Genomic DNA, 13,717 nt, shown 5'->3' on the forward strand with positions numbered 1-13,717 from the left:
TCATAAATATTGCACCAAATATAAGAAGTACTAAAGTACTAGAGTTCTACTACCAGTTCTGTACCAGTTAGGAGCTTTTTATCATTCCATAGGTATGTGCGCAACTTATTTTACTATTTAAATACCTACAATTAAAAAAATTACTACATACTAAATCTATTGAGTTTTTCGATTTATTCTAGATATATAAATATCTGATGTGCTACATCACTATCGGTACAAAGCCCTTGGAGTTTTATCGTTTTGATACAAAGCCAGCGCAGAGGTGGCGATTGTCTTTTGTTTTACAGAAGAAAAAAAAGCAATAATAATTGCACGCGCGATCTTCGTTTCAACATCGATGCTTCTTGGCTTGGCAAACTTTTATGATTACTTATAATGTTTCATTTATTCTTCATAACAATAATAAATAAATAAGTACTGAGGAAAACTACGCTCTATACAGAAATAAAAAGCATCCAATACATTTCATATTATTACTATATTTATTGGTTTTGTATTCACAGTTCTCCTATTTTAGTTACAAAACAATATTCCGTTAAAAATTAAATTTTGTACCTAAACTTAAGTCATTGTCTACATCACATGCCTCTCTTGCAGGTATATTTAAAAACATCTACCCTTTCTGTATTTTATTACTTTTTTATTAATTTAATTTATTTCCAGCATTTCAGTCTAGACAAATTATTTATAATTAAATAAAACAAGCAATATCTTTATTAACAAATGCCTCAATCAAAAGTACCTAAAGCATAATAATGTAGATCATTCTTCACTATAACACATATTGAAGTACGAAATAGTTAGAGTTTTGGAAAGTGCGTTTGTTAGTACAAGCAATAAATTAAATGGTAACTTAATAGTTATACTTAATGCAATACAGACCATTTTACCTAAAGATTGAGATTCAATAATACTGGCATTTCAACAAAATAAGAATAACATTACTCTATTTATTATCCATGACAATGACTTAAAGTAAAATGTACAAATCCAACACTCAGAAGATGTCTATGCCTACCCTAAAATAATAGTAATCACACTTTTGACATTGTAAAGTTTTCCACTTACCTATCCAAACATCCAATATGACTGGTTACACTAATATTACTTACACAACTTAAATGTAAAACTTAAATTATTTATTTAATCATCACTTTATTACACCTTATCACCACAAAGGAATGGTAAGAATTAGAGAGTCCGATAATGAAAATATAGTATCTTCTTTAGAGTTCTAAGGATTATAAGGCGGTGAGACCGTAGTCGGATTTGATGACGGGTTGGCCGGGGATGCCGGTGCCGCAGCCGGCGGAGCCTACCGGGGACCCGTGCATGGACAGGTTGGCGACCCCCGGGTCCATGCCGTGCATGCCCATCATGTGCTGCAGGTGGTGCGGCGTCATGTGCCCCGCGCCCATCCCGCTCCCCGGGTGCGACATCGGACTGATCGCTGGATCGTGCGACAAATTCTGCTGCCCACCAACACAGTGCAAATCATTCATTATGTTATCCGTAACGTTCTCTATGCTATCTGGTCGACCGTTGTTGTTGGATTTCTTTTTATCGTTGTTATTTGTATTCTTATTCGATCTACTCTTTGGTGTGCCCTTCGTCGTGGTGGTGGTGACGCCGGCCGGATTGGTTTTTCTTCTAACGTTTTTGGTGTTGGGTAGTTTATTGTCCTTCTTCCACTTCATCCGTCTGTTCTGAAACCAGATTTTGATTTGTCTCTCGGACAGGACTAGAGTGTGGGCTATCTCTATTCTTCTTCTTCTAGTAAGATATCGGTTGTAGTGAAATTCCTTCTCGAGTTCTAGTATTTGGTGTCTGGTGTACGCGGTCCGCTGGCGTTTTGGCTCCATGCCCGGTTGGAAAGTGCCGTTGGCTGTAAATAAGAGCAGAATGTTAGTCAGTTGTCCTATTGCTAAAAGGTAATTGCAAAAGGGACTTTGGTTTTGGGCATTTGGAATAAAAGTATAATCTCAGCAAATGCAAAATATTTTGGTTCCTTTTTCAAAACTATGTTATCTAAATACTTAAAAAAAACCATTATGCATTTGATATCAAATATTCGTTCAGCAATCTAAATAACACTATTCTTCGTACCTAACATAACAGATGTTACATATCGGAATATTTAAATTCCCCACTAGACTGGTGATGTATTTTTTGCATCGACTTCTATCTACACACACGCATTATAATGCTCTCATCAGTCGGTAAAAACAAGATTTTCTATAAGGTAGTAAAGCAATATAACATTACATATAATTGCAGTGTCTTTCTTGTTGTACAATGTAAGTATGTGGTTGGGAGGTAATATATAAATAGTTACGTTTAAACCACAGCATACTCTTTAAAGAAGTTCTTCTAAAGCTTTGGGGAGAATTGCACACAAAATTTAAAATTTAATATTCTTATTAAATAATTTACTTATTGGTGTGGAATATTCATAAGCAAAGGTACGAGTCACATGGTTTTTATGTTTAAACTCGACGACATTATTACCCTACAAGTTAGCCAACCTATACGAACATCTTTTGCGCCCTAAAAGTCATATTAAAAACAATTAAATTGCTTTTTATCCATTATTGACATGACAAATGAAAAACGACTATTTCCAGAAATCAAATAAGGTTATAATAATACGCGCTCACGTTATTCTAAGAAATATAAAGAAAATAATAATTATATTGACTAGAAGAAGGATGTTAGTGTATCCACTAAGAGTGATAGACACATAACTGGGTAGGTAGGTTATTATTCCATAATATTATAATGATAATGACGCTTATGCAATCACTCACTGTGTGATAAGTGGACCAACTATACTATTATTATAATAAATACAGTAAGAAGTTTACTAGTATATTTTATGTTGAGAATATTATGTACTCAGGTAAGTGTAGTTGTTTGTGACGTGTTCATTATTGCAAGTCATTTATCTCTGTATTAGGTAGGTTTGCTAGTACACCTCTAAGGGCACCTTAAACAAAATAAACGCATTGTACTTACTGTCAGAATTTTCAATTTAATGTTAATTATAACCACTATTATAAGGATATAAGGTCGATTTTTGATATGTCTATTTGAAAATTCGGCGCGTAATATCACTGGATGGCATCCGTTATTTTTCAAATTAACAAACCAAAAATCGTCCTTCTCTGTTCTGTGATAGTGATTATTTCCATTCAAAACTGAAAAATCTGATCTATAACAATTTTGCCTTGCTGGCATCTCTTCACCCCTTGTAAAAGTGAAAAGGCTATACCATAATATATTATCTGTCAGGTTCTTTAAGGTTGAAAATTAGTACTAGCATATTTATTTAAAGACAGATAAAGAGACACGATCACAACCGCAATACTTATCGGGATGAACAGAAAGACCTTCAAGACATCAGAAGGCTATTTGTAGCAATTGTAGTCACACATGTATTCCAAAATGGATCTTATAAATCAAATTAGAGAGAACATAATTACTAAGACTGTTTTTACAGTAGGTACCTAAGTTTAAATCCGTAACAAAACGTGGAGTGGTAATATCCCACCAGCTCGTACGAATCGCTTTGCTTCCTCGCTTTTAATACCAACGGCTAAGATCTGAATTTCTCTGCCCGCGAAAATCTGGGCCTGTTCAATGCAAAAACGAATAGGCATTTTCTAGGTAAGCATGTCCCACCACCACATTGTCACTTACCATCGGATGAGATTGTGGTGAAATGCTTGCCTGTCATGCATAACAAAAAGAATCTGCATTGTTCAAAAAATTAGAGATGAAACGTAATATATTTCATTAAGTACACTGTTTCAATGCTAGATTGATGAGGTTTGAATTAGTGCCAACACAAGCACAGTTGTCACAATTCTCAAGCCGTGTCAAAACTGTGTCTTACTTTTGGACACGCGTCAATGGCTGAGACTGACAGCTTTACGTACTCTTTAAAGTACGGAGGTTAAATTTACATTAATTAACCATTTATATAACGATCGTTGGCAGTTGCTCTTAGGACTCTATCACGCTAGGACACCAAATATCGTGTTCTTCTATCGTGAACCCCATATCCTCAGATCAGGGTTATAATTGGGCCACCAAAGCCCCTGACATGGCTCATGTAACGATTACTCACTTACATCAGTAAGTAGTAACCGGGACCAACGGCAGTAAGTGCCATCCGAAGCATCAATGTATGCATTCTCAATGTACGTCAGGTAGCGTTTATATATTAGGGTAGTTTCCAACTAGTCAAATCTTGATGAAACGGCAACCTGTGACGACAAAGAAAAACGTTTTTTTTTATTAAAATTCATAAATAAGTCAAGTAGAAAAAAAGAAACGTTTTTTGATACCCTTAGATCTGTCTTTATTTAGTTATCAGAATTTCATAATTTATCTTTGACCTAGGAAACTACATAATTGCATAATTAATTTGGTTGAGACGTCGCGGTTTCCTAGTGAAACCTCAGGCATTAATTTCAGTTAAACATTCTTCGATGACTAAAACACGTACAGCGATGGAGTACCACTGCCGAGTGGTGGAGTTATTAGATTTCCTACTAGGTTCAAGATAAATTATGAAATTCTGATAACTAAATAAAGGCAGATCTAAAACTCGCGAAAAACATTTTCTTATTTATATAACTTATTCATAAATTGTAATCAAGAAAAACGTAAAAATAAGTCCGACATTATATCACGTGTTTCTGTGTCGTCACAGTGTGCGTTTTCATACAAATTCCACAGTAATTTGGTGTTTTGAAGTTTAGTAAAAAGTAACTAATTTGACTAGTTGGAATATTACAAGAATTAAAAAACATTACAAAGATTATTATTACAAGAATTAAAAAACATTCCATATCATTGCCTATTACAAGAATTAAAAAACATTCCATACATAATTGTAGCATACACTACTTAAAAACGTATTTGGGTCGTTCTTCTTTTTTATCGACAATGATCTGTCCTTCGTACTGCTTCTGATAAGTTATGTTTTAGAATTTTATTTCATGTTTTGATTGTCCAAAAATATAGTTATCTTATTATACTCAAAATACAAGCAAAATACTAATCGGTTCCTCAATTAGTTATTAACGTAGCTTGATCGTTTTTCACAAAATTCTGTAACAGAGTGGTAAATTGAAATGCTGTCTCCGATGAAAAGGGCCACTCTGTCACAATATTTTTTGGAATGCGCCTGCAAAGAAAAGTATGTTACCAAGATAAAGAGAACCACGAAATAGTCCTCTACAGACACATATTTATATGATGTTTTAAAATAATTATTGCCGTTATAATTTTAAAGATGTTAAATCCGATAAATCGAGAAAATGTCTTTTTATTGTCGATAAAAAAGAAGAACGACCCATTTGTTGTAGGAATGTCTGTGCAGTGCCTAGAAACATTGAAACGCAATTAATTTACAAATACTCTATACAAAGTATACACACAGTAAGCACACATGTCCACCATTAAATAAGGTAGCGAGTTGCGTGCCAAAGTAGGTATTACATAGCTATAACATGGTGTACTGAATAATTTATGCGGCAACCTCCGGGCGCCGTGTTAATTAATGTGCATAATAATTACGTACATGCTCGTGCATGAGCTTCCTTTTTTGTTTTGATTAATTGTGGCTAGGAAATTAGTTCGTTTTTCAAGTAATTCGAGAAGTTCTAGGGAACACCCAGTTGGTGTACTGACGTGATTTATAATGTGCACTTCGTTAGGGATTTTATATCATAATCATCAAATGTAGGTACTTGCATGTAATTTTATTGCACTTTTTTTTAATATCAACGTGGAGTTTTTGAATCAGGAAATTGCTTCTAATATTTTAATAAGTTAGGTGATTAGAATATACAGTTTATTTTTTAATTATTTCCAATTCTATAGTTTTGCGATGGAAAATTCCACTTGATATGAACTCAGAATAATGAGCTGAATCACCTCCCTCAGTATTCGTTACGTTGTCTTTTGCACCCCGTACATTTGTACGTATTTACGTACAAGGATCCATACAAGTGTGTATGTAGGTGTTAGTGACACCGTAACAAATACTCAGGGGAATGATTCAGACCATGAATCTGAGTTGATATCAAGTGGAATTGCTTTTCAGAAAATTCACGAAAATTTTAGATTTTAGATTTGATTATTTTCAGTTCCAATCTTTTGCGACGGAAAATTCCACTTGATATCAACACAGAGTCATGGTCTGAATTACTCCTCAATGTTTTCGTTACTAACACCCTATAGAGTAGGTACTTAGATGTATTACGGTGGTTATTAAATAATAAGATCCAAGGGGAGGCCTTTCCCCAGCAGTGGGACTCAGCAGACTAGATAAGATTAGAAAATTATCATGGCCAGGCCAAATATTCTCAGTGTTTTTTTTAATTATTATAATTTCCTAAAAAGCTAAATACGTACCTATGGATTACTCATATTAAGACCAATAGCGAACCTAAACCGATACTAAATTAAAACTACCACCACTAAAACCAAAAGCGAGGGGGTTTCTCACTAAAATTCCCATGAGAACACTTATAGAAATCAAACTTAACAACAACCATTATTCTTATCGTGTGGGTTATGAAGTGGATTACCAACCTCATCAACCCTGGTGTCAGGGTTATTATTAAGCCGCCAAAGGCCCCTGACATGACTTATGTAACAACTACATACTTACATCAGTAAGTAGTAACCGGGACCAACGGCTTAACGTGCCTTCCGAAGCACGGATCATCTTACTGTCGGACAATCAGGTGATCAGCCTGTAATGTCCTGAGCAAACTAGAGATCACAAAGTCATTTTTGTGACCATAACCATTTAAAGTCACCCCAGCAACAACACACACGGTAACAACCTCCGTGGTCTAGTGGTTAGAGCGTTAGGCTCACGATCTGGAAGTCCGGGTTCGATTCCCGATGGGGACATTGTCAAAATCACTTTGTGAGACTGTCCTTTGTTTGGTAAGGACTTTTCAGGCTTGAATCACCTGATTGTCCGAAAAAGTAAGATGAGTCCCGGCTATTAGTCGTATTAACACCTCCACCAACCTGCATTGGAGCAGCGTGGTGGAGTACGCTCCATACCCTCTCCGGTTGATTGAGGGGAGGCCTGTGCCCAGCAGTAGGACGTATATAGGCTGTTTATGTATATGTTTATGTTTATGTAACCATTTAAAGTTAATAACCATTTGAAGTTATACTGTCAACAAGTCTACAAACATTCAATGCCCACGGAGACAGCCTAATTCAATAGAATTGACACATAAAACTGTCCTTAATACAGTGAATTAAGCCTTCAATGAGTCGATGCTCAAATAGTGCCATTGTGAGCAAAGTACGAAACAACCTTCATTTCCTCCATAGGAAATTGCTTTTAGATCCGCCTGAAAAGCTGTCTGAAAAATTGGATACGAAATTGACCGTCTACGTACGTCTATGTACTGTTGTCATATATAAATACTTATATTGCACATTTTATACACATGTCCCGTGCTTTTTTTTGACGTGACTTATTATAGATTTGCCGCAGATAGCATTAACTACTTGGCCGGGCAAATGGGGAGCGCTGAAGGCTCTCACCCGATACAACGTTTAAGACAACAGGCCTGAAGGTGAGTTGGGCGCGAACCTCGACTCGGGGCGTCGCGGGAAAAATATTTGAAAGAATTAATCGACCCTAGTGGGTCGATAGCGGTAACCGCTGTTTTGTAATTGTCTTCTATATTTTGTTAATAATATGTGCAATAAAGCGTACCTATTATATTGATTCAAAAGATTTTTTTCAATAAGTACATAACATAACACATACTTTATTACTCACACAGAAAATACAAAACTAAATAGAAATAGAAAGAGTACAATAAGACCGCCTTTTTATTGCTCATTTGACGGCCTCCGTGGTCCACTGATTGAGCATTGGGTCCGAATCCCGGTGGGGACATGTCACAAAATTCACTTTGTGATCACTAGGTAGTTTGGTTAGGACACTACAGGCTGTTCAACTGATTGTCCGAAAGTAAGATGATCCGTGCTTCGGAAGGTACGTTAAGCCGTTGGTCTCGGTTTCAACTTACTGATGTAAGTATGTGGTCGTTACATGAGTCATGTCCGTGGCCTTTGGCAGTTCAATAATAACCCTGACACCAGAGTTGATGAGGTTGGTATTCCACCTCACAACCCACACGAAAAGAAGAAGATTGCTTATTTATATTAGTTTGAAGCTATTGCTATGCTACACCCAATACAATTCGAGAATAAAACTAATATTATATCTTTATAGAAACCCCCAATTTAGTTTAGCTTTATATAATGAAAACAATCTCTTAAACAAGAATAATGCTACACTAGGCTGCTCCACTCCGTATACGTAGATAATACTTGTTAACAAACATAATTTTATTTTAATACTCAAGCGCAAAGATCGTGATACATCCAAATGATTCAAACAACAAAGACTACTTGATTACAACTAAAAACAAAAGCAAAACGCGTACCTATCAAGTTATCAGCCAAGCTTATCGCTTTATATCTGACACTATCTCGCACCGCAAAGATAGCGTTAGTGTGAAAGGGATGGATGTCTTTCCCGTACTGGAATGTCTTCGGAATCTGGCGGTTTGGCCGAAGCAGGGTCGGTATGTGCGGCCGGGCAGAGATTTCTAGTGGTCAGACGGACATCCCACATTGATCCGGGACGACTTGGAAATATGTGGGTGTGTACTGGCGACTTGTTTCTATAGTTAGGTTGGGTTTGAACTTATAGGCTGAAGGGGAAGATCCGCTAATAGGTAAGTATGTGCTGAAGAAGATTTAGAGTTCGAGCTCTATCTACTTGGGGATCCACTTGATAAACAGATACCTACATCATGTATTTTGTTAATTCCCGACATTTATTCGTTTGTTTGTTTAAAAGAAATGGATAAGCACTCGTTTATAGACATAAGATTTAAACCTATAAAATATTATGAATGCAAATAGCTTTCCAAACTGCTTAGTAAGATCTTAAGTTATTTTCTGATTTTGTGGATGATAGGATTAACGGGTTCATAATTGTTGATTTATGTACATACAAGTAACTTACCTATAATTAGTTATAAAAAAATTAAAAAGTCATATATATCATAAGACTTCTCATCACTGACATAACGTCTAGACTATGGTGATAATTTGTGGTACCTAATCCAAGAGTACATCCACGTCGTCCACGTTTTAAGGAACGAACTTCATACCCTAAAGTACCATAGATGACTAGCGTAGCCTTAGCCTCTATGATACGAAACTTACAAAACAATGAACAATATTAAGGTGAGGCGGTTTATTATTTAAAATCGTAATAATAGTAGCCGAATACAACCATTCATCATGATAAACTGCAAAAACTATCAGGTAACACTACTAATAGATTTGCGAAGAGCTTAAAACGCCAGTCAAACTTCATTAACAACCAACGTAAGCGAAACCTACGCCTTTGATTCATCAAGTTATGGCTGCAAACAATCGTAAAGATCTTAATGAGAAAAACGAGTCATCATTTCATTTATCGTCTGCGAAACGGGACCCGTTACGGCTACCGGAGACCGGCGCGACATGTTCGATCGTCGCTTCGTTAGCCGCGTATCGCGTCATCAGGACGATGACAATCTGAATTGAATTACGGGCTACCTGCGACGAGCGTGTGGTCTCATAACAGATCTGTTAATCTCGAGTCGATCTCCCGGCGCATGCGCTATCAGACCCGCCGGTGGTCCCGCCTCATTACGTCCAACTTACGATGGATCTCGCCTCTTTGTCCTACTATTGTACTCGGTGAAAAATGTACCTCCAATGACAGGTGTCGATAAGAAAAGCCCGAGTACTCTTGTATATTTAAAATCGGAATAAAACTTTGGCGCGAATGTGATGCTAGCAATTTCTGAGGCGATCAATCAACGGAACCGGTTCATTAATGCTCTTCAGACGAAGAATGGATGCGAATGCCTCAGTGTTTCGTCATGTTAAAAGGGTTTTATTTTTATAAAAGATAACCTTCGCTAAACATGTCGGGTTGCAAACAATTTTGATATGCAAAGTTGAAAGATACATTGACAGTGCGATAATTCTTTTTACTATTCAAAGAAACATGACAGACAGCAAAACTCGTCAGAAGATTAAATATTAAAATGAATGAGCAAGATAACCAGCAAATTATACTACTAGTAAAGCAAGTGTTACTTGTTAATAATAAAAAGCATTATATTTACCATGACTTGTACACATTATGGTTTAGAAGAAATTTACTCTTATAAAAATGTTGTTTCATTACATTTTTACACGCAGTAATTTAAAACTTTACACTAGTTGCGCAACTTGAATTAAAATCTGAAGCTAGACGATTTCAGAAAATTTAACATCTAACTGGTAATACGTATTTACCTTTAGCCACTGAAAATCAAAAACATAGTAACAAAAAATACTGTGTTTATTCTCAGCTATGAATGTCAAATTCACTATAAACAAACAACTAAGATAAATCTCCTGTGCAGGTCGAAGTATGGTATAGGTATACAAAACCTACTAAATAAAAATTAAATAAATATTCTATAAAAAACTAAATGAATCAAAAAGAACAAGCAAAAATAACCAAATTCAAAAACCGAACGCAAAAGATGCCGCATTACAATCTCCCTCGACCACAAAACTATCCCAACAAAAACTTTTTTAAATACTACATAATCTCTGCGGCGAATTTCTTGCCACAACCTCCTATTTAAAAGCTATAAAAATAAATGATTCTCATTAACGTGAAGTGTTGGGACCCATTGTCCTGTATAAAGGTCCCGGCGTCTTACGGGACCTTCTAAATGATAACACATTAGTAAAATGTCACAACACATCAAAAGGACATGCGTAAGAAATCTCAAGTATTTGTAAACATTTAAAATGTTATTGATTGTAGGCAATTTGTTTATCCTTTGTACAACATGCCGTGAACATTGTAAATTATTACTTAAAAACTTATTTTGCACTTTTATATGTTAAGAGGACAATGGGAAGAGCAAGAAGAATTAATATACTGATATTAATCTTTGGAGGATTTGTAAATTTAAGTGTTGTTATGTTGATGGCGGCAAAATGCATTATAAATTATTTTAAATGCAATTTATTATGATACTTTACTCTTGGGTGGGCGTCAAAAAATCTTTTAATTGTAAGAAATTACAATAAATTCTGTGTTTTAAAACAGCGATATTTCGTTTCCATCTTTGATCATATTTTATCACAACGTTTTACTTATACATATATTATTTTTGATATTTCTTTTTGCTGAGATCCTAATATCAACCAAGTTCTAACTACCATTTGAACTAGATTATCGAGTATTTTGCTTTAGTCTGCCTTCCTATCTTTGAATAGTCAAAGAACAGCCCCGTCAACCGTTTTGGCGTGAATGAGTATTTTAATAGTAATAACTCCTCGATGTAGGCATTTCATTTTACAATAAGATTAAGATAAGACCGTTTTGAAAATAATTCGTAACATAGATTAATAAAAGCAGATTTTCAAAGCATGAAATAATAAAGAAATAAACCTAGGTTAGACAAGGAGTAATTAACAAAACTTTATAGACTGAGATTTAATGACACATTGACCAATTCACAATCATCATTAGATATATATGCGTTATTTTTGGAAGTTTACGGGTGATATGAAAATTCTGTCAATGATTTGTTCAAAGTTGCCTTCGACGGGATAAGCATGATATCTGATCAATGGCGGTTGACATTAGGTAGATAGCGTGTCTTCATTCATGGTGTAGCATGGAGGCAAACCAGAACATGTTTTTCCTATGCTGGTAGAATAACAAAAATAGCGTATTTGTTTTAAAGCTATTTATAAAAAAATATCTCTAAAAACATACGCTCGGCAATGCGAAGATTGAAAATAAAAGTAAGTATAATAAAGTCATAGAGCATAAAAAGAATACTTACACATAATTATACTGGTCTATAAAAAGCTTTTATGCATTGTGTTCATATTCGACTCTATAAAATTAAATGTTCAAATAAAAAATAAATAAGAGCATTGCTGAATAATACATTAGTAGTACAACAAAAAATATTCAAACTCTATCTCGACTAAATTAATTTGATGAAGTAAAAATGAAACAAAAAAATCCATTGAATGCCACTAAACACAAATAATTTGGATCGAGTGTTTTATAACTTTGATAAAAAATCCAGAAACCAAAGACGCTTGAAAAGTTAGAGATTTAGCACTATGAAGTTACACATTTGATCTGTCAAACGGTGTAATAAATAAGTTCTTGAGTGAAAGACCAAGCTCGGGAAGGCATGATGCCAGATGTGCTGATATGATGATAGATCTTGACAATGTTTCTGGCGATGGACAGTTGGGAGAAAGAAGAAGCAAGTGAGAGATGGAACATTAATTATCTAAGAAGCTCATTACTATCAGACTCATAATAACGTAGATGATTTAGCCTGTGTTTGATTGGATGACTGATGCCAAATATTGTGCGCTAACTTTCATATCCATCTGGTCTAGACCCTTACATAAATTAGATACTTTATTATCGTTAAAATGTCTACTGTGTGTGGATATCTTTTCTTACTGATTTTTTTAATTAAAAAGACGTAAATAAAGAAATGAAGTTTCATGGCCTAAATTATATCTATTTGACTTGAAAGGAAGATAATTAAAAGTTGTATGTGAACTTGTTTCCATGGACATGCGTAGGTCTGTAGGTAATAATTTGCACAATGCGATAAATACTTACACGCGCCAGCGACATGAATCTTCTTCATCCACGGATAAATGACCCTGTCCGTATTGTCTGAACATATCGAGGAGTCGTCGTCATCTACCGGCGGACTGTCCAAAAGTAGCCTCTCATCGTCCATCTCCGAGGAGGGAGAACCTTCTCTACCTAAGGCATGTAGTTTCCTCCCAGCGGGTGCTGCTTCTTCTATATGTCTCTCAAGTCTTAACCCCAGTTCAGCCAACCCCGGGGCTACGTCCCCACTATGAGGTGGAGCATATCCATGCTCAGCATCAGAAGGATGAGACGGTTCGGGTGGTCTTGGTGGAGGAGCCACGGGAGGATGCTGAGGCAACGGGTGGTAATACCCACTATACCCATACCCTGTGCCGATTTGGACTGGAGCATATTGATGCTGATAGCCGTATTGTAGATGTTGATGCTGGTAGTATTCTCCTGGAGGTATGTAGTCCGCTTGACTGTACTCTTCGGAAGGCGGGAACTTCGGGTCCGGTTGAGGCTGGTATCCTCCGTTCATAAGGAATGAGCTCATCGTGAAGTTGGTGTCGCATCACCTCCAACTTAACACGTTTAATGTGACCGCATTATTTTAACCAACACCATTTTATACAGTTCTTGATGTTTTATGATGATGAAGTTATAACTATAATAAACAAAGATAAGAGTAGTATAAAGGCGACGATCTCTTAAGTATTTCAAATTGTGAAACGAGGAGCAATTTTCTCAATTGTTGACAATCATGAAATTGTTATAGTTAACGAAACGTATAATGCTTCAAATTCATAGAGTTTGGACAACTTTTAGTGTCCACATTTAAAATAAGTATGTTTTTAAAGTAATTTATAAAAAAAATCGTCTATTTTTTTCTTTATGGTTATGATTTATAACAACTTTTAATTCAATCAAAAAGGTGAGATTAAATATAAT

General features: G+C 35.6%; 1 protein-coding gene across 1 annotated transcript; it reads right to left on the reverse strand.

Annotated features, from left to right (window-relative positions):
• Positions 1–1,230: 1,230 nt before the first annotated feature.
• LOC126370092 (homeobox protein Hox-B4-like) lies at positions 1,231–13,322 on the reverse strand. Its single transcript, XM_050014814.1, has 2 exons — positions 12,788–13,322; positions 1,231–1,888 (listed from the first exon to the last, which is right to left on the reverse strand). The coding sequence occupies exons 1-2, from the start codon at positions 13,320–13,322 to the stop codon at positions 1,245–1,247; spliced, it is 1,179 nt and encodes a 392-aa protein (XP_049870771.1). The 3' UTR covers positions 1,231–1,244.
• Positions 13,323–13,717: the final 395 nt, after the last annotated feature.

The sequence above is a fragment of the Pectinophora gossypiella genome, chromosome 10, assembly GCF_024362695.1.
Source record: "Pectinophora gossypiella chromosome 10, ilPecGoss1.1, whole genome shotgun sequence".
Taxonomy (NCBI): domain Eukaryota; kingdom Metazoa; phylum Arthropoda; class Insecta; order Lepidoptera; family Gelechiidae; genus Pectinophora; species Pectinophora gossypiella.

What these genes read in the sequence shown, in the direction of transcription:
- LOC126370092 (XM_050014814.1), bottom strand. Translation starts at nt 13,322, where the DNA reads ATGAGCTCATTCCTTATGAACGGAGGATACCAGCCTCAACCGGACCCG. An exon ending in GATTCATGTCGCTGGCGCGT is followed by an intron (nt 1,889 to 12,787) that starts GTAAGTATTTAT and finishes TCTTATTTACAG; the next exon opens with CCAACGGCACTTTCCAACCG.